At 44.0% G+C, this 18,582-nt stretch overlaps 1 protein-coding gene across 1 annotated transcript in view; it reads right to left on the bottom strand.

Moving 5' to 3' along the window:
* LOC104296832 (chromodomain-helicase-DNA-binding protein 1) overlaps positions 1 to 15,457 on the bottom strand; it is a 35,500-nt gene extending 20,043 nt beyond the window's left edge. The window contains exons 1-4 of the mRNA XM_054177728.1: positions 15,386 to 15,457; positions 14,043 to 14,110; positions 10,552 to 10,689; positions 10,013 to 10,266 (exon numbers count right to left, since the gene is read on the bottom strand). Coding sequence (XP_054033703.1) covers positions 10,013 to 10,266; positions 10,552 to 10,689; positions 14,043 to 14,110; positions 15,386 to 15,457 — 532 coding nt within the window. The remainder of the gene's footprint in view (positions 1 to 10,012; positions 10,267 to 10,551; positions 10,690 to 14,042; positions 14,111 to 15,385) is intronic.
* Between the last annotated feature and the right edge of the window lie 3,125 nt (positions 15,458 to 18,582).

Genomic DNA, 18,582 nt, shown 5'->3' with positions numbered 1-18,582 from the left:
AACTGCTGGAATTGGCCTTCACATAAGCAAAAACTAATCCTGCATGGGCTTTTGAAGCTTACTAACAACTCTTCTCCTTAGTAACTTGCCTTTCTTTCTCTCTAACCCCTTTTTGGGGAAAAAGGGAAGTAGGGGGGGAAAGAGGAGGTTGCAAGGAGGGGATCCCTCCCTCAGGGAGGGATTTTTGTTGTGTTATTTCTCTTTGCTGTGTATTTCTGTGTATATATTGTAAATACCTGTATATATTGTGTTATATATAACCTGCTTTCCATATATGCTTGTAAATATATAGTTTGCTCTTCGACTGGGCTAGTTGTGGTTTCTTACTCTGTGGAGGAGGGAGAGCTAAGCCCTCTCTCAACCTACCACACCAGTACAGCAACATGATAGTTCTGATCTGTTTCCCTGAGGTGAGAAATCACCACAGGAAGCGCATAGAGTATGTAAGGCTTTACAAAGCAGAACCATGAAAGCAAATACTTTAACATGGTGAATATACTAAGGGGACAAAAAACATATACCAACATTATTTTAATAAGGTTTAGTTGATTTTTGTTATCTCAACCCCTTCATGCCCCATATAGGGCACCAAAAAGGATTGTTATTGTTTTAACTCAGCTAGCAGCTGGGTTCCAAACAGCCACTCACATATAACTCCCCCAAACCAGCCTCCCTGGGGGACAGGAAGGAGGATTGGAAACAAAAGAAAAAATAAAAGCCCTGTGGGTTGAGTTTAATGGAATAATACAAAAAATATTGGATGTTTTAGGAGAGAACAAAGGGAGGCATAGCAAAATGAGAAAAGTGAGAGGTGGAGCAAAACCGGGGAGGGGAGGGGAGGCGAGGGGAGGGGAGGGGAGGCGAGGGGAGGCAAGGGGAGGCGAGGAGAGGAGAGGTATACCTCTGAAATGATCGTAGCTTAAGTCCATGCTGGAGAAGGCACACCTCAAAGCATCTGTTACTGTGCATGAGGTCATGCTGGAGGACCTCAAAGCCTGTGGCCATGTACAAGCCCACAACAGAGCAGGTACACCCCTGGAGGAACTACAGTCATGTTGGAGCAGGTTCATTCCTGAAGGGAATGTGCCTGTGGGCAAGGCCACAATGAAGGCAGCCATGCTGGAATGGGTGCACCTCAAAGTGACCATGGATATGTCTATGCTGCAGCAGGTGGACCCCTGAAGAGACTGTGGCTCCTAGGTAAGAGTCCATTTGGAGCAGTGTTGTAGGTTAAGAGAAATGGAGAGTTAACTGGTATAACTACAAAGAAAAGTCCTCCAGAGGCTAGAGAATCACAAAGGGATGGGCAATTCCTCCCAGGATATTGTAATTTGTTATTCTATTCCATTTTCCTACATTTCTCTATTTAAGGGAGTGTACAGCACAATATCGCTCTCGTCTCTCTGGTCGAGATTATGGGGGGGGAGAGGTTTTTCTCTTGGCCTTGGCTGGCAGCAAATTTCCAGCTACACCACAGGGACTGGTGAAGCCTGCAGTAGGCTTGGGTCTAATGGGGGGGGGGGGGGGGGGGGGGGGGGGGCAGTTTGGCCTGCTCTTGGGCCTGCTGAGGCTGAGTGGGATAGAGGTTGCTGGAAGGCTCTGGAAGGTTTTGGCCTGGTAGGCCCAGGTGAAGAACTGAGCCTAATTTGTGAATGTATTCCTTCTACCTGAATACCTTTTGTATATATTAGTAAGTAGAATTTCCATTTAAAATTCCAATCCAGTGTGGAGCATCTTTATTTTACTTCTTGGGAAAGGGTAAAATATCTGTTCTGTCCTTTTGTCCTTGTGGCAGTTTTAGGCTATGCCTTTAAAATTAAGCTGCAGATTTCAAGCAGAAAAGTAGAAAAATATAAATAATTCACTATTGGGTGTAAAAAGGAAAACAAAAGATTATTCTAAACTAATTTCATTGGACAGAATGTCTGGTATAGAAGCAAGTGTTCTATAAACATCTTACACATTTTACTTCCATTCCCCTTCCTTCTTTTCTTCTCTGGTATGGCTGTTCTGCTGGTAAGATAATGCTTCTGGCTGACCTTGAGATAAGACTAACACTGTGTTCTCTCAGATTCTCTCTCTCTCGGTACAGGGGGGGCTGGGAGGTTGGGGGGGGGGGCAGTGGAGCAGCTTCCCTGGTCATTTTGACCAGAGGGGTTCTGTGCTATTTTCTGATTGTAAATACCTGTACAATATTGTAAATACTGTATATTTTGTACATATTCATTGCATTCCATTGTAGAGTAGTTTTTGCCTTGTAAATACAGCTTCAATTTGCTTCCAAGTGAGTTAGTCCTGCTTAGCTAATGTGAATGGGAAACTTCAACCCATCACATTACACAAAATCATTGGCACCTATTCAACATGGGGCAATTGCTTGATTAATCTCTGGGTGGGTACTTCATAAAAGCTGCCAGTAAAAGGCATGGCCACAGAGAAACCTTTACAAGACACCTGCCTAGATGTCTATCTATTCCACTATCTTTTGAGAGTGTTTGAAGCTGAGATGCTGACTTGTCTCCCACTATTAAAGCTGGAGCACCTGTATCGAAACATCTGCCAAGCCAGGCAAGAATTGGCTCATTCTCTCCTCTGCTGTAATCCTTTCTCACATGCCTAATTTCCTGCCTTGGTGTGTTTGCTGTTTGGATGTCATCTTGATCTTGCTCATCATCTGTCTCATCTTCTTGAAGTGGCTGTCCCCATAATCCTGCTGCTACTCTCTTAAGGACCTCTTTTGAGTTCAGAAGCACCTCCACTAACTGCTGCCCTACCAGAACCTGTATCCTGTCCTGCATCTCCACTGTCTAGTGATGGTCTTAATAATTCAGCTATGTCTTTAAGGCAAACCTTTCCTCCATCCTCAGAAGGATCTTTTTTAACAGAAGCTCCCTTACTAGCAGAGGATCTTGCTGTTCTCCTGCATCAGCTCCTGTATCTGGCTTGTGTCTGCCCCTTCTATCTAAAGCTGCTGTTCTATAAACATATTACACATTTTACTTCCATTCCCATTCCTTCTTTTCCTCTCTGGTCTGGCTGTTCTGCTGGCAAGATAACACTTCTGGCTGATCTTGAGATAACACTAACACTGTGTTCTCCCAGATTCTCTCTCTTGGTACAGGGGGTCTGGGAGGTACACCCTTAAGAGAATGTAGCCTGTGGATAAGGGGAAACATTACTCCCATTTTCAAAAAGGGTAAGAAGGAAGAACCAGGGAACTACAGGCCAGTCAGTCTCACCTCTGTGCCCAGAAAGATCATGGAACAGATCCTCCTGGAGGCACTACTGACTCAGAAGAATAGTGAAGAGGTGATTTGGTACAGTCAGTATGGATTCACTAAGGGCAAATCCTGTCTGACAAACCTGGTGGCCTTCTATGAACAGGTGACAACATTAATAGATGAGGGGCAAGCAACTGATGTCGTTTACCTGGACCTGAGCAAAGCCTTTGACACTGTCCCACACCACATCCTGGTCTCCAAACTGGTGACACATGGGTTTGATGGGTGGACCACTAGATGGATAAAGAACTGGCTTGATGGCTGCACCCAAAGAGTGGCTGTCAATGGGTCCATGTCCCAGTGGAGGCCAGTGACAAGCGGAGTCCCTCAGGGATCAGTCCTGAGACCAGTCTTGTTCAACATCTTTGTCGGTGACATGGACAGTGGCATTGAGTGCACCCTCAGCAAGTTTGCTGATGACACCAAGCTGTGTGGTGCAGCAGACACGCTGGAGGGAAGGGATGCCACCCAGAGGGACCTTGACAGGCTGGAGAGGTGGGCACAAGCCAACCTCATGAGGTTCCACAAGACAGGGTCCTGCATCTGGGTCGAGGCAATCCCAGGCACAAATACAGGCTGGGCAGTGACTGGCTGGAAAGCAGCTCTGAGGAGAGAGACTTGGGGGTGCTGGTGGACAAGAAGCTCAACATGAGCTCTCAATGTGCACTTGCAGCCCAGAAAGCCAATCAGATCCTGGGCTGCATCAAGAGATGTGTGGCCAGCAGATCAAGGGAGGTGATTCTCTGGTGAGACCCCAGCTGCATCCAGTTCTGGAGCCCCTATTACAAGAGGGATATGGATATGCTGGAACGTGTCCAGAGAAGGGCCACGAGGATGATCAGAGGGCTGGAGCACCTCTCCTATGAGGACAGACTGAAGGAGTTAGGGCTGTTCAGTCTGCAGAAGAGAAGGCTCCGAGGTGACCTTATTGTGGCCTTCCAGTATCTCAAAGGGGCCTACAAGAAGGCTGGGGAGGGACTTCTCGGGATATCAGGTAGTGATAGGACTAGGGGGAATGGAATGAAGCTGGAGGTGGGGAGATTCAGACTGGACACGAGGATGAAGTTCTTCACCATGAGAGTGGTGAAGCCCTGGAATGGGTTGTCCAGGGAGGTGGTTGAGGCCCCGTCCCTGGAGGTGTTTAAGACCAGGCTGGATGAGGCTCTGGCCAGCCTGATCTAGTGTGAGGTGCCCCTGCCCATGGCAGGGGGCTTGGAACTAGATGATCCTTGTGGTCCCTTCCAACCCTGACTGATTCTATGATAAGCCCAAGCCAGAGCAGAGGCAAGTGGAGGAATTCATTGCAATGTTAAGCCCTGAGGCCTTGTCTAAAGGGACTGGAGTGGAGGTTTTAATAGGAGTACCTTTAAATTGTAGTAACCCATGATTTGATTTGCATATTATAGGAATTACTGTAGCAGGAACCACCTGAACAAATGGAGGTCAAGCCTTACAAGCAGTGCAAGTGCAGCAGTGACTTAACCTCAGCTGGCTTTGGTACCCAGTAACTCCATACAACATACCACCTTTCCTGTCCTGAGTGTGATCGTTTGACACTGTGCCTTTAAGGAAGGGGCACACTGGCTAGATGTTTATAAAATATTTTGGTATTCTAAATGAATTTCATTGGCTAGGTAAGGTGGGAGGTGAGATTGGACCCAGCGTGGCTGGGACTTTCTCTCAGTCTTCCTTTCTTCGCTGTCCCTTTCAGCTGGACTGCTTCTGGGCTTCTTGCCAAGAGATAAGAACTAACTCACTCCCTATGCATAGGCCTCTGCTGTGCTAACTCCCCTCTTTTCTCTTTTTCTACCTCTTTGGGGGAGAAGGGGGGTAGGGGGTTGAAGGGGGCACAGGGGGAAGCCCCCCTCTGTTGGGGGTCTGGTTTCTGGTTGAGTTCATTTGCTGTATATTTCTGTATATATTGTAAAATACCTGTATTTGTTGTGTTACATATAATCTGTTTCCTTCTAGAATACAGTCTCCTTTCTCTGACTGAGTTCTAGCTGCGGTTTCTTTCTCAGTGGGGGAGGGAAAGCGGAGCATTTCCTTTCAACCCGCCACACTGAGTGACCTCCATAACAGATTGAGGGCAAAGTCACAGACCAAAAATCTCAACAGACATTTTATAGACATTTGTGGACATTTTACAAGGGTGTATAATGTCAAAGGATGAGAAGGGGGGTGGTGGTGGTTAATGAGAATGTATTGGGCACAACATAAATTGTAAAGAATAAGGGTTGGAGAACATGCTGGTTTTACCTAGGGTAGAGCTAAATTTCTTCATAGTAACTAGTATGGGGATATGGCTTTAGACTTCTGCTGGAAACAATGTTGATAATATAGGTGTGGTAGTTTCAGGCTGTGCCTGGAAAATTTTCCACAGATCTTGAGCAGAAAGTAGTAGAATTTAAATAAATTACCATTGGATGTAAAAAGGAAAATAATGATAACCTCTAAATAATCCCATTGGACAGATATCTACCATAAAGCTAGTTTTGTATAGTAACTTGCTCTTTTCAGCTTCGTCGGTCTGGCAGATATTAACTTGTGCTTCTGCTGGCTTTGCTGACTTTGCTGACTTTGCATATGGGACACAAGAAAGACCAGAGAGCAAAGACCACAACAAGCGTGCATTCAGAGGGGAAGAAAGGGAGCAGGGAAGGGGAAGCTATTAGTACCCCCCTGGTTTTGTCCAGGGGGGTTCTGCAGTTTAGAAATTGTATATATATAGGTAAATATCGTATATTTTGTACATATTCATTGCATTCCATATTTTAGATTGTAGTTTCGCTTGTAAATATAGCTTCTTTTGCTTTCAACTGAGCTGGTCTGACAATTTTATGTTGGGGGGTAGTTTCAACCCACCACAGCAGGGATGTTTTAGGCACTGCTGAGCAGTGCTTACACAGTCAAGGCCTTTTCTGCTTCTCATATGACTGCATCAGCAAGTAGGCTGAGAATGCACAATAAGTTGGGAGGGAACACAGGTAATCCCAACTGAACAAAGGACTATTCTATACCATATATGTCATCATGCTTAGCATATAAAGATGAAGGAATTAAAAGGAATAGGGGGAATGTCCAGAATTATGGTATTTTTACTTCACCCAGTAACTGTTATGTGTAATGAAGTTCTGCTTTCCTGGAAATGGCTGAACACCTGCTTGCTAATGGGAAGCAGTGAATGAATTCCCTGTTTTGCTTTAGAATAGAATAGAATAGAATAGAATAGAACAGAACAGAACAGAATAGAATAGAATAGAATAGAATAGAATAGAATTAACCAGGTTGGAAAAGACCTTTGAGATCATTGTGCCCAACCTATCATCCAACACCACCTAATCAACTAAACCATGGCACCAAGCACCCCATCAAGTCTCTTCCTAAACACCTCCAATGATGGTGACTCCACCACCTCCCCGGGCAGGCCATTCCAATGGGCAATCACTCTTTCTGTGAAGATCTTCTTCCTAACATCCAGCCTAAAACTCCACTGGCACAGCTTGAGGCTGTGTCCTCTTCTTCTGGTGCTGGTTGCCTGGGAGAAGAGACCAACCTCTGCCTGGCAACAACCTCCCTTCAGGTAGTTGTAGAGAGCAATAAGGTCTCCCCTGAGCCTCCTCTTCCCCAGGCTAAGCAACCCCAGCTCCCTCAGCCTCTCCTCATAGGGCTTGTGCTCCAGACCCCTCACCAGCTTTGTTGCCCTTCTCTGAACACGTTCCAGCAAGTCAACATCCTTCCTAAACTGAGGAGCTCAGAACTGGACACAGTACTCAAGGTGTGGCCTAACCAGTGCAGTGTAGAGGGGCAGAATCACCTCCCTGCCCCTGCTGGCCATACTATTCCTGATACAAGCCAGGATGCCATTGCCCTTCTGTGGTGAAGGCACATTGTGCCGAGACATTGAATCTTGCCCCAGCATGTGGGCAAGCTCCCCCTCCCTCAGGAGGAAGACAAAAGCCAGGCTAGCACGCTGCTGGTGCATGCTGTGCTCATGCATTCTCCAAATATGGAAGAATTCTAGCTTCATGCTTTCCCATAGGCTGAAGCCAGTTGTTTATGAGAATGCCCATTGGTCAAACCCAGCCTCGAGGTATTCTATAAATATTACCCCAGTGAGTAAACAAGTGCTTTTCCTGCCTTCCTGCCTTCCTCCTCCATTTCTGTCTCTGTGCTAGCTCAAGAGTTAAGTCCGAGCCACTGCCTCTGCAACTGAGTTTATTGTTTAGCTTCTGTTACATACATGCACGCATATCAAGGCATCTGCATGTGAGAAGCGACTGGAGGAATTATTTCCATAGAGGAAGGATACCACGCTGAGCTGAGAAGCTAGCGTTGTCACAGCCAGTCACACGACCGGGAGAGGAACCCCCCCCCCGTCGCTACTGCATGGACTGGATCAACCCCCGAGGGTAAGATCTGCCTAATTATCGGGGAGAAGGGACTTGACCGTGCCAGGTCCCTGCGCAATTGCTTAACCCCACTACAGTGGAGAGAAGAGCGCCACGTGCCGCTCCGAGCCCTGTTAACTCCAGGGATTACTCAGCAGCATTTGTGCTTACGCTGCACTGAACTCCCCCCCGGACCGCTCCGGGTATCCTGCTGTTGTTTTAAGCCCAGCAGACGAGAAGCTGCTGCCTGAGGACTTGCCGAGCCAGGCCGACCTCTGTCGGGCCCGCCCCGCCGATATTCCTCACTCCCGGGGCCGCCCCTGCAGACCCGCGTACCGCCGTGTCCCCCAGGCAAGTCTGCTGGCGATCGCCGTCCCGCTGTGTGGCGCGGATCAACTCTGAGGACCAGCTCGTCTCCGGACCAGCCCTACCAGCCCGTCCACTCGTGCAAGCCAGCTCTGCAAGACCCCAGTCTCGAACCGGCGGCACACAGGACAGAGCTCCGTCTGAGCTCGACCAGAAGCCGCGCACGTCCCGTCGAGTCGCCATCTAGTGGCCAAGCGGCGGAACTGCACCCTTCTTGCATATAAATATAGAAATAGCTTGTAATTAGCTCAAATAAGTTCTAATCATAATACTAAGCCAGTTATGGGATATATTTCACGAACGTGCACTAGAACATGTATATAAGTTGGTGATTCATCGGTTATTGACAATTTTATAATAATAATAAAAAATTATTTTTCATAAATCATAAGTCATAAGTAATAAAGTGATAACCTCCCTCTTCACCACACCTTCATGACCACCTGGGCACACTGCAGGCTCATGTTCAGCCTGCCATCAACCAGTACCCCCAGGTCCCTCTCTACCTGGCCGCTCTCCAGCCACTCTGACCCCAGCCTGTAGCACTGCATGGGGTTGTTGTGGCCAACATGTAGAACCCGGCACTTGGATGTGTTAAATCTCATGCCGTTGGATTCTGCCCATCTGTCCAGCCTGTCGAGGTCCCCCTGCAGAGCTCTCCTAGCCTCTAACAGATCAACTCCTGCCCCCAGCTTGGTGTCATCTGCAAATTTACTGATGATGGACTCAATGCCCTCATCCGGATCATCAATAAAGACAATAAAGAGCATGGGGCCCAGCACTGATCCTTGGGGCACACCACTAGTGACTGGCTGCCAGCTGGACGTGGCACCATTCACCACCACTCTCTGGGCTCGGCCCTCCAGCCAGTTCCTAACCCAGTGTAGAGTGCTGCTGTCCAAGCCATGAGCTGACAACTTGGCCAGGAGTTTGCTGTGGGGGACAGTGTCAAAGGCCTTGCTGAGGTCCAGGTAGACTACATCCACAGGCCTCCCTGCATCCACCAGGCAGGTCACCTGATCATAGAAGGAGATCAGGTTGGTCAGGCAGGACCTGCCCTTCCTAAATCCATGCTGGCTGGGCTTGATCCCTTGGCCATCCTGTGAGTGCTGTGGGATTGCACTGAAGATGGCCTGGTTCCATAATCTTGCCTGGCACTGAGGCCAGGCTGACAGGCCTATAATTCCCTGGATCATCCAACTGGCTCTTCTTGTGGATGGGCACCACGTTGGCCAGCTTCCAGTCTTCTGGGACCTCTCCAGTGAGCCTGGAGTGTTGAAAAATGGAGAGTTGCTTGGTGAGCTCAGTTATAACAAATGAAGGAAGGCAGTTCTGAAGTGTGAGTAGGTCCACATTTTCTGTAATCAGAACCCTAAGTTGCAGGCTAAAAAAGCCCACCACACAAGCAGGACACTGCAGCCCACCAGCTGCTGGAAATACTACACTCCTGCCATCATTCATAAAATTTCTTTTGGAAGAGGACATGCAAACATATCACTGAAATTTTAGATTCCATCATCCATTGCATTGTCTTGGGAGTATTTGTACAGAAATAACTGAAATCAGAATCAGAATGATTCAAGCCTTCCAAACACCATCCTACAGCATTCAGGCTACTGGTTAGCTGTCCTAGCCAGTCTACTTTTTCCTCCACTCCCCTATATGTAGTTTATAACTATTAGGTATCAATAAACTGTACAAACAACAATGTAACATCATGGAATGCATTTATGCAATAAGGAGCTATATTACAATTAATCTTTTGCATTAGCTACTTAAGGTGTATGTTTTACTTTATAAGGCTTATAAAAGAAACATCCTTATGAATATGGAAAACAAAAGAAGATTACATTCAGGCATTTTTTAACTTATTCTTTACAAACATCACAGGTTAACTGCAGCTGAGAACAACTGCTGTTTACATTGTACCACAATGAACTGCAGCATCTTAAGAAAATCAGTTTAAAAAAATACCTCCTTTTCGGCCAATTCGACTATCCATAAATTTCTCTATAGTTTCAAATTCATCTTCTTCAGGTTGCGGGACATCTTCTCCACAAACTTCCAACAAATCATCAGAATCTGTCTTGGTTTCTTCAGTTTCTTTGTAACTAACATTGACGGTGGCTTGGCGACGAGACCCTCTCTTGTCATAGTCATCATCATCTGATGAATCAAGCTGCCGCTTTTTCTGTCCTGCAATCTTTTTGCCACTTTTTAGCTCAATTCTTGAAGACAATAAGATACAACACAACAGTGGGGTTTCAACACAGACTACTAGAAGCCTTCTGTATTTGTTTCTGAACACATGTATTTCATGACTGCTCAGCTGCATCATTTTCAAGTGGAGCAGAGGTATTAAACACAAGCCAATGACATGATAACATCTTTTAGAGCTTAAAACAGTCTTAAAGTTCTGTAATAAATATTAATTCATTTGCCTGTACAGGAATGCAATACTTGATTATGAATGAGAAATAGTACCAGAGTATTTCAAATGCAGGACTTCTTACCTGCTTGGAGGTTTCTGGCTTTTGACCTTGCTTTTTGGCTCATAGTCAGATTCACTATCTTCACAACTGCTTTTCTCTCCATCTTCCTCCAATTCAGAATCAGTTCCTGATACTGACCCAGACATTTGCCAGTCTTCACTGCATATATCGAAAGACAAAACAGTAACTCACATTAATTTGGGGGTTGTTGCTTTGTTATTTGGGTTTTGTTTGTTTTCAAATTGGGTATTCACCACAAGTTTGCTGCTTTAATTTCAACATTTTTCACAGAAATAAAAAATGTTATAATAGTCATTTCAGTTGGCAGGATAAAAACTTATTATGTATGGACAACAGGCAAAAATACCCAATGGCTTCAGAGACTTGAATTAAGTTTTCTCTTATCAAGGGGTAGATGTAAAAACCAAACCAAAACCCCAAACAAACAAAAGTCAAACCAAAAATATAGATTTCTATATGAACTACAGCTTCAATAATTGAGTTAATTTGACATCAATAAATCAAACATCCTTAATAATACTTTATCTGAAAAGAGACATATTTACTGGAACTTACCTATGCTCAAGTCATAAAACCCCATAACATTAAATTTTGCAGAATCCAAAAATTCTCCAATAGTTATGTCCCCTGTGCCTCATGTGAGTAATTAGCAACTTCAGCACAGGAGTGAAAAATAATGCCAAATCAAATTTGAGAAACACACAGACTTGAACCATGGCAATCTGCCTACAGTTAGCTCATGTCCGGGGCTAAACTATAGCAGTTAGTCTATCATTCAATGACCCTTCCCCAGCATAGAAGAGGAATCAGGAAAAGAAGACCCACAAGTTGAAATGAAAACAGATTTAATGAAATCACAAAACCAATACCATTTGAGGCTGTGCCTTTAAGAAACAGACAGTGCAGGGACACTCTAGCTGAATGTTTTCGGTACTAGAACAAAAACACTCTGATATTCTAAACGAATTTCATTGGTGGATGGGCAAAATGCAACTTTAAATTGTAGGGCAGTTGGAATTTTTTCTCAGTTTGGGTTTCAGCCTGTTCTGCCTGCCTGCTTCTCAGCGAACTAGCTGGAGCTGGCCTTGAGATAAGCAAACTAATCCTGCATGTGCTTTTGAAGCTTAATAACATCTCCTTTCCTTAATAACTGCCTTTCTTTCTCTCTCTAACCCCTTTTTGGGAAAAAAGGGAGGTAGGGGGAGAGAGAGGGGTACAGGGAGGGGGGAACCCTCCTCTCGAGGAGGGATTTTTGTTGTGTTATTTTCCTTTGCTGTATATTTCTGTATATATATTGTAAATACCTGTATATATTGTGTTATATATAGCCTGCTTCCTATATATGCTTGTAAATACAGTCTGCTTCTCCGACTGAGTTTAGCTGTGTCTTTCTTTCTCTGTGGGGGAGGGAGAGCTAGGCCCTCTCTCAACCTACCACAAGTATATGAATTTATAATCATTCTAGCAAAAGTACACCAGTCACACTAAGCAGGAAAGAAGTCCTCAAGAGCAGGAAGAAAAGGAAGGTCAGAAGAAGCCCACACAAGAGCAGACAACCAAACACAAAACTCCCCTCTCTTGGGCAAACTTCCCCCTTTAGAGTGAATGTAATGCTGATGGTCCAGGATACACCTGTATCCAACTCAGGTCAGCTGCTCTGGCTGACTCAGAACTGATAATGGCCTGCAGCCCATGGCTGGTCCAGGATTTTGTCCTAGGAAATCCAGGACGCTCCCAAAAGCCCCCACTGAGCTTCCACATCAGTGCTTCAAGATACAAGTCACTTATAAGTCCCAGTGGCAGTATCTCTGTGCTTTTGCTTAGCCAAGATCTTTTATTTTGCAACAGGAAAGACCTACCCACTGATCAACAGTATCTTACCTTTGACTTTGTAGAGAGAAATTTAATGGGGGGGGGGGGGGGGAGAAAACTCTGTCATGCATTCTTGAAAAGTTGCTAAATCTTTATACTAACATCTATTATCAGGTTTAGGGGTCTTTGACCAAGATGCTCAAATACTACTAATGGCCTTCAAAGATGGAATATTACTCAAAGACCTTTTAATTAAATTTCAGATCTGGAAGCCTAAGAATCACTGCTTTGACACTACTTTCACTTAAATATGCATTAGTCCCAGAAGTTATATCATCATCTGTCTCCTTAAAAGATTTTTTTCTCTACAAGCAGTAAATTAAAAACCACCTAAACAACAACCTCCCCAAAATAATAAAATAAAAAAACACCCCAAGCCCACCAACTCCCCCACACCATGCAAATCTGCATTTATTTTGAGATATAGACAACACTATACTCTAGGGCTTGGATCCTGTACTAAGTTATATATACAGAAATCTGCTATACATGCCAGATAACTGCAAATATACTTGTCCAAAATATGTATAAATCAAAACTGAAGCACAAACAACCACCCCCACACATGTCACTACCAATGAGAAGATATAACCTTTTTCACAAACTTTTAGATCTACAGCTTAAAACCAGCTCAAGTTCAATAAATTGACTAGAAGACAGTTTATTACCATCAAATGGGTAATATTTGGGGGGGTGCCTCTAAAGTGTTAAATTTTGCATGAAGTACAGGATTCCAACTTAAATTTTATCTGAGACAGCCTACTTAAGTAGTTTCCTATTTCTTCAATAATTTTCAGGAAGGCTCTTCAGCTCAAAAATATGCTGCAAATAAGACTACTTTAAAAACAGAAAGTGCTGATGAATGTTTTTCAGCAACACTGTAGGTAGTCTCTCTTGCTCAGAAATGAACAGTGATATACATGTTTGTGGTGGGTTGAAAGGAAAGGCTCTGCTTTCCCTCCCCCACTGAGAAAGAAACCACGGCTAACTCAGTAATTAGAAAAAGCAGACTATGTATTTACAAGCATGTATAGGAAGCAGATTACATGTAACACCACAAATACAGGGATTTCACAATATATACAGAAATATACAGCAAATGAACTCAACCAGAAACCAGACCCCCAACAGGGGGCTTCCCCCTGTGCCCCCTTCACCCCCCCTACCTCCCTTCTCCCCCCAAAGAGGTAGAAAAGGAGACAAGGGTGGTTAGCAGGACAGAAAAAAAAACAGAGGCCTGGTACAGGAGACTTAGTTCTTATCTTAGTTGGCCAGAAGCCCAGAAGCAGTCCAGCCAAAAGGAACAGCGAAGGAAGAGAAACTGAAGGAAAGTCCCAGCTGCCCGATAACTTAAAGTTGCATTTCGTCCATCCACCAATGAAATTTTTTTAGAATACAAAATATTTTATAAACATTTAGCCAGTGTGCCCCTTTCTTAAAGGCACAACCTCAAACGGTCACAATGTTCCTTTGAAAGTATTTTAAAATATTACAAAATGTTAATCAAAATTGAGAAGCACAAGATTATGTATTTTAAGTGCAGAGAAGTGAAACCTGGATAATTATAAGCATCACATCACAATAACAAAAAAGAATATAATTTATATAATACACCTTACTCTCTGTGTTTTTTCTTCTCGGTTTCACTGGAAGAGTCATCTGCAGAACCTTCACTGTTTGATGAATCCTGTAGATGAAGGAAAGAATATATACATTTCATTACCAAAGCTCCCACTTTCAAACTGAAATAATATTCTTCATGCCTTATCCTCTTCTTCTCCCTCAGCATTGAATAAGATCAGGATTGCTACTGATTTCATAGTTCTCCATCTATGAATATACCATGTCAGCAGAACTCTAGAAAACACTACAAAACAACCTGTCTTAAAATATAATCATTATGCCTACATATAGTCATAGTTTAGACTGCTGCAAGTTGATCATGGTGAAGCTTCTATCAAAAGTCTAATAAAATCTCCTGCCCTTTTTGAGAGCTCTCTCATCTTTCATATCCTCTTACATTTAAACACCACTGAGAAAAATTTGAGAATAGCATGTATATTTCTTCTCTCTTCAGTCCTAAAAAAATAAATAGATGAACCTTCTTAAAATTATTTTTCTATAATCAATCTCAGGTATTAAATTTAGATAATTTTTATCTTGAAAGATAGTCTTCAGGAAAAGAGTACTTAGCAATGGTTATAAATGAATATTTTAACTATATATGATTAACTCCTTTGTTTAGTTTTAATGATGATCAGCCAAGTCTGACAAAATAAAAGACACCCAAAGTAATGATGAAAGACTTGTGATCACAATGTTTGCTTACTTTATATAATGAAGGAAATATGAAAGTCTGCTTTTAAATAAATTCTAATTCATAGTCATTAGTGTCCTTAAAAGATATTCCTACAGCACAAAGTCAACTTTTGTTTAGCCTATGGTTTAAGTTTTTAAAATCTCTAAAATTGAAGTATGGTTCTTAAAATGCAAGAATTCTTTTATAACTGTTACAAAAGTTGCAAAAATCTAGCTTTGTACTCCATATAGTGTTTTTGAAAATGGCAGCAGTTACCTTTATATAGAAACAATAGTGGAAAAGTCTTTTAGTATTTTTAAGTATCTTTATGGAACTCAGAAGGCAGAAATACAATGAAAGTTAATACTACGTGACTTGAAACTTTTGTTCATACATCACAACATCTAGGTCAAAATGTCAAACTAAACTGCTACCCTTTTGGCAAAACTCACCTGAAAACATGAAACTAAATAATTTCCCCTCCTTATGACTCTTTATAAGCATATCTGTTATTTGAACGTTACTTTTATAGACTAAAACTAGATTTTTAAACACACACACACTTAAAAGAACAGAACTTGGCTCTACATAATTGTCTTCTAATGTATGGGATAATAAGACATGTATGTTTACACTTTATTTACTAATTTATATGTTATTCACCTCTTCTGAACCACTGTCTGATGAAGTTGACTTCTGCTGTTCTTGCTTCTTGAGCACTGCTGATCTCTGCATAGCAAGTATACTTGGATTGAATTTCCAAAACTGAATTGGAATTCAGATACAAGAGTAATTTAAACCTATTGAAACTTTAAAGTTTACCACATATTTAAGATTAGCAGCATCACCACTAACATGGATCTCAATTTTATTAAGAATAATAATTTTTTAAAAATCACTATAAAATAATAACATTAATAACATTGGATAGCATTTTAGTGAGACTTCTGCAGAAAGGAATGTTATATGGCCTGGCACAGTTGCATAGGCCTCTGTATTACTAAGATAACTTCTTTTTTCGCAAAGTAAACTTTAAACTGATCAAGATAAGTAATTTCTGGCCACTTAGATATATTTTTGCTTCATATGGGAATACCAGAATATCTCAAGTTGGAACGTACTCATAAAGATCATTGAATGCAGCTCCTGCTCCTTGCAGGACTACCTAAAACTAAACCAGATGCTCCCTGAACTCTGACCACTTCCCCAGGAAACCTGTTCCAGTGACTGACCATCCTCTCAGTGAAGAATCTTTTCCTAATGTCAAATATGAACTTCCCCTGACACAATTTCATTCAATTTCCTCATGTTTTATCACTGGTCACCAGAGAGATGAGATCAGCACCTGCCCCTCCACTGACCCTCTTGAAGAAGTTGTAGACTGGGATGAAATCACCCCTCAGCCTGCTCTTCTCCAAGCTGAACAAGTCAAGTGACCTCAGTCACTCATAAGTCTTGCTGTGGAGACCCTTCACCATCTTAATTATTCTCCTCTGGACACACTCTAATACTTTGATGTGCTTCCTATACTGAGGTGCCCTAAACTTCACACAATACTCAAGGTGGGGTTGTATCAGTGCAGTGTACTGGAACAATCACTTCCCTCGACCTGCTAGCTATGCTGTGCTCAATACATCCCAGGAAGCTATGCTGTGCTCAATGCACCCCAGGATGTGGTTGGTCCTTTTGGCTGCCAGGCCACACTGTTGACTCATTCAACTTGCCATCAACACAAGCCCCTAGATCTTTCCATGGGGCTACTCTCCAGCCTCTTCTCCCTCAATGTTGTACATATACCCAGAATTACCCAGTCCTAGGGACAGAATCTGGCACTTGCTATTGTTAAATTTCATACAGTTGGTGATTGCCCAGTTCTCTAGTCTATCCAGACCTCTCTGTAAGGTCTCTTGAAATGCTAGGGAGTCCACAGCTCCTCCTACTTTAGGTATCATCAGCAAACTTACTTAATATACATTTGATCACAGAATAAAACCAGTTGAAAGAGATCTCAAAGAACATCCAGTTCAACCCTCAACCCAGCATTGAAGGGTCAGCAATAAACCAAGTCTCTAAGCGCAAAGTCCACACACTATTTAAACACTTCAAGGGATGGTGACTCAATGTGGTGAAGGCACATTGTGCCGAGACATTGAATCTTGCCCCAGCATGTGGGCAAGCTCCCCCTCCCTCAGGAGGAAGACAAAAGCCAGGCTAGCACACTGCTGGTGCATGCTGTGCTCATGCATTCTCCAAATATGGAAGAATTCTAGCTTCATGCTTTCCCATAGGCTGAAGCCAGTTGTTTATGAGAATGCCCATTGGTCAAACCCAGCCTCGAGGTATTCTATAAATATTACCCCAGTGAGTAAACAAGTGCTTTTCCTGCCTTCCTGCCTTCCTCCTCCATTTCTGTCTCTGTGCTAGCTCAAGAGTTAAGTCCGAGCCACTGCCTCTGCAACTGAGTTTATTGTTTAGCTTCTGTTACATACATGCACGCATATCAAGGCATCTGCATGTGAGAAGCGACTGGAGGAATTATTTCCATAGAGGAAGGATACCACGCTGAGCTGAGAAGCTAGCGTTGTCACAGCCAGTCACACGACCGGGAGAGGAACCCCCCCCCCCCCGTCGCTACTGCATGGACTGGATCAACCCCCGAGGGTAAGATCTGCCTAATTATCGGGGAGAAGGGACTTGACCGTGCCAGGTCCCTGCGCAATTGCTTAACCCCACTACAGTGGAGAGAAGAGCGCCACGTGCCGCTCCGAGCCCTGTTAACTCCAGGGATTACTCAGCAGCATTCGTGCTTACACTGCACTGAACTCCCCCCCGGACCGCTCCGGGTATCCTGCTGTTGTTTTAAGCCCAGCAGACGAGAAGCTGCTGCCTGAGGACTTGCCGAGCCAGGCCGACCTCTGTCGGGCCCGCCCCGCCGATATTCCTCACTCCCGGGGCCGCCCCTGCAGACCCGCGTACCGCCGTGTCCCCCAGGCAAGTCTGCTGGCGATCGCCGTCCCGCTGTGTGGCGCGGATCAACTCTGAGGACCAGCTCGTCTCCGGACCAGCCCTACCAGCCCGTCCGCTCGTGCAAGCCAGCTCTGCAAGACCCCAGTCTCGAACCGGCGGCACACAGGACAGAGCTCCGTCTGAGCTCGACCAGAAGCCGCGCACGTCCCGTCGAGTCGCCATCTAGTGGCCAAGCGGCGGAACTGCACCCTTCTTGCATATAAATATAGAAATAGCTTGTAATTAGCTCAAATAAGTTCTAATCATAATACTAAGCCAGTTATGGGATATATTTCACGAACGTGCACTAGAACATGTATATAAGTTGGTGATTCATTGGTTATTGACAATTTTATAATAATAATAAAAAAATATTTTTCATAAATCATAAGTCATAAGTAATAAAGTGATAACCTCCCTCTTCACCACACTCAAACACTGCCCTGGGTAGACCATTCCAATATTTGATAACCCTTTCAGTGAAGAAGTATTTCCTAATATCTGGCCTAAACCTCCCCTGGTGCATCTTGAAACTATATCCTCCAGTCCTGTCGCTTGTCATCAAGGAGAAGAGGCTACCCACTCCTCGCTCCAACCTCCCTTCAGGTAGTTGTAGAGTGCTATAAGGTCTCCCCTCAGCCTCCTCTTCTCCAGACTGAACAAACCCAGCTCCCTCAGACACTCCTTGTAGGCCATATGCTCCAGGCCCTTCACCATCCTTGTTGCCCTTCTCTGGACACACTCCAGCACCTCAATGTCCTTCCTGTAGTGAGTGGCCCAGAAATGAACACAACACTTGAGGTGTGGACTCACCAGTGCTGAGCACAGGGGGATGATCACCTCCCTGTCCCTGC

This window comes from Dryobates pubescens, chromosome W, assembly GCF_014839835.1.
Source record: "Dryobates pubescens isolate bDryPub1 chromosome W, bDryPub1.pri, whole genome shotgun sequence".
Taxonomy (NCBI): Eukaryota; Metazoa; Chordata; class Aves; order Piciformes; family Picidae; genus Dryobates; species Dryobates pubescens.
Note: the sequence above shows the minus strand (reverse complement) of the source record. Positions and strands in the feature narration are given on the sequence as shown.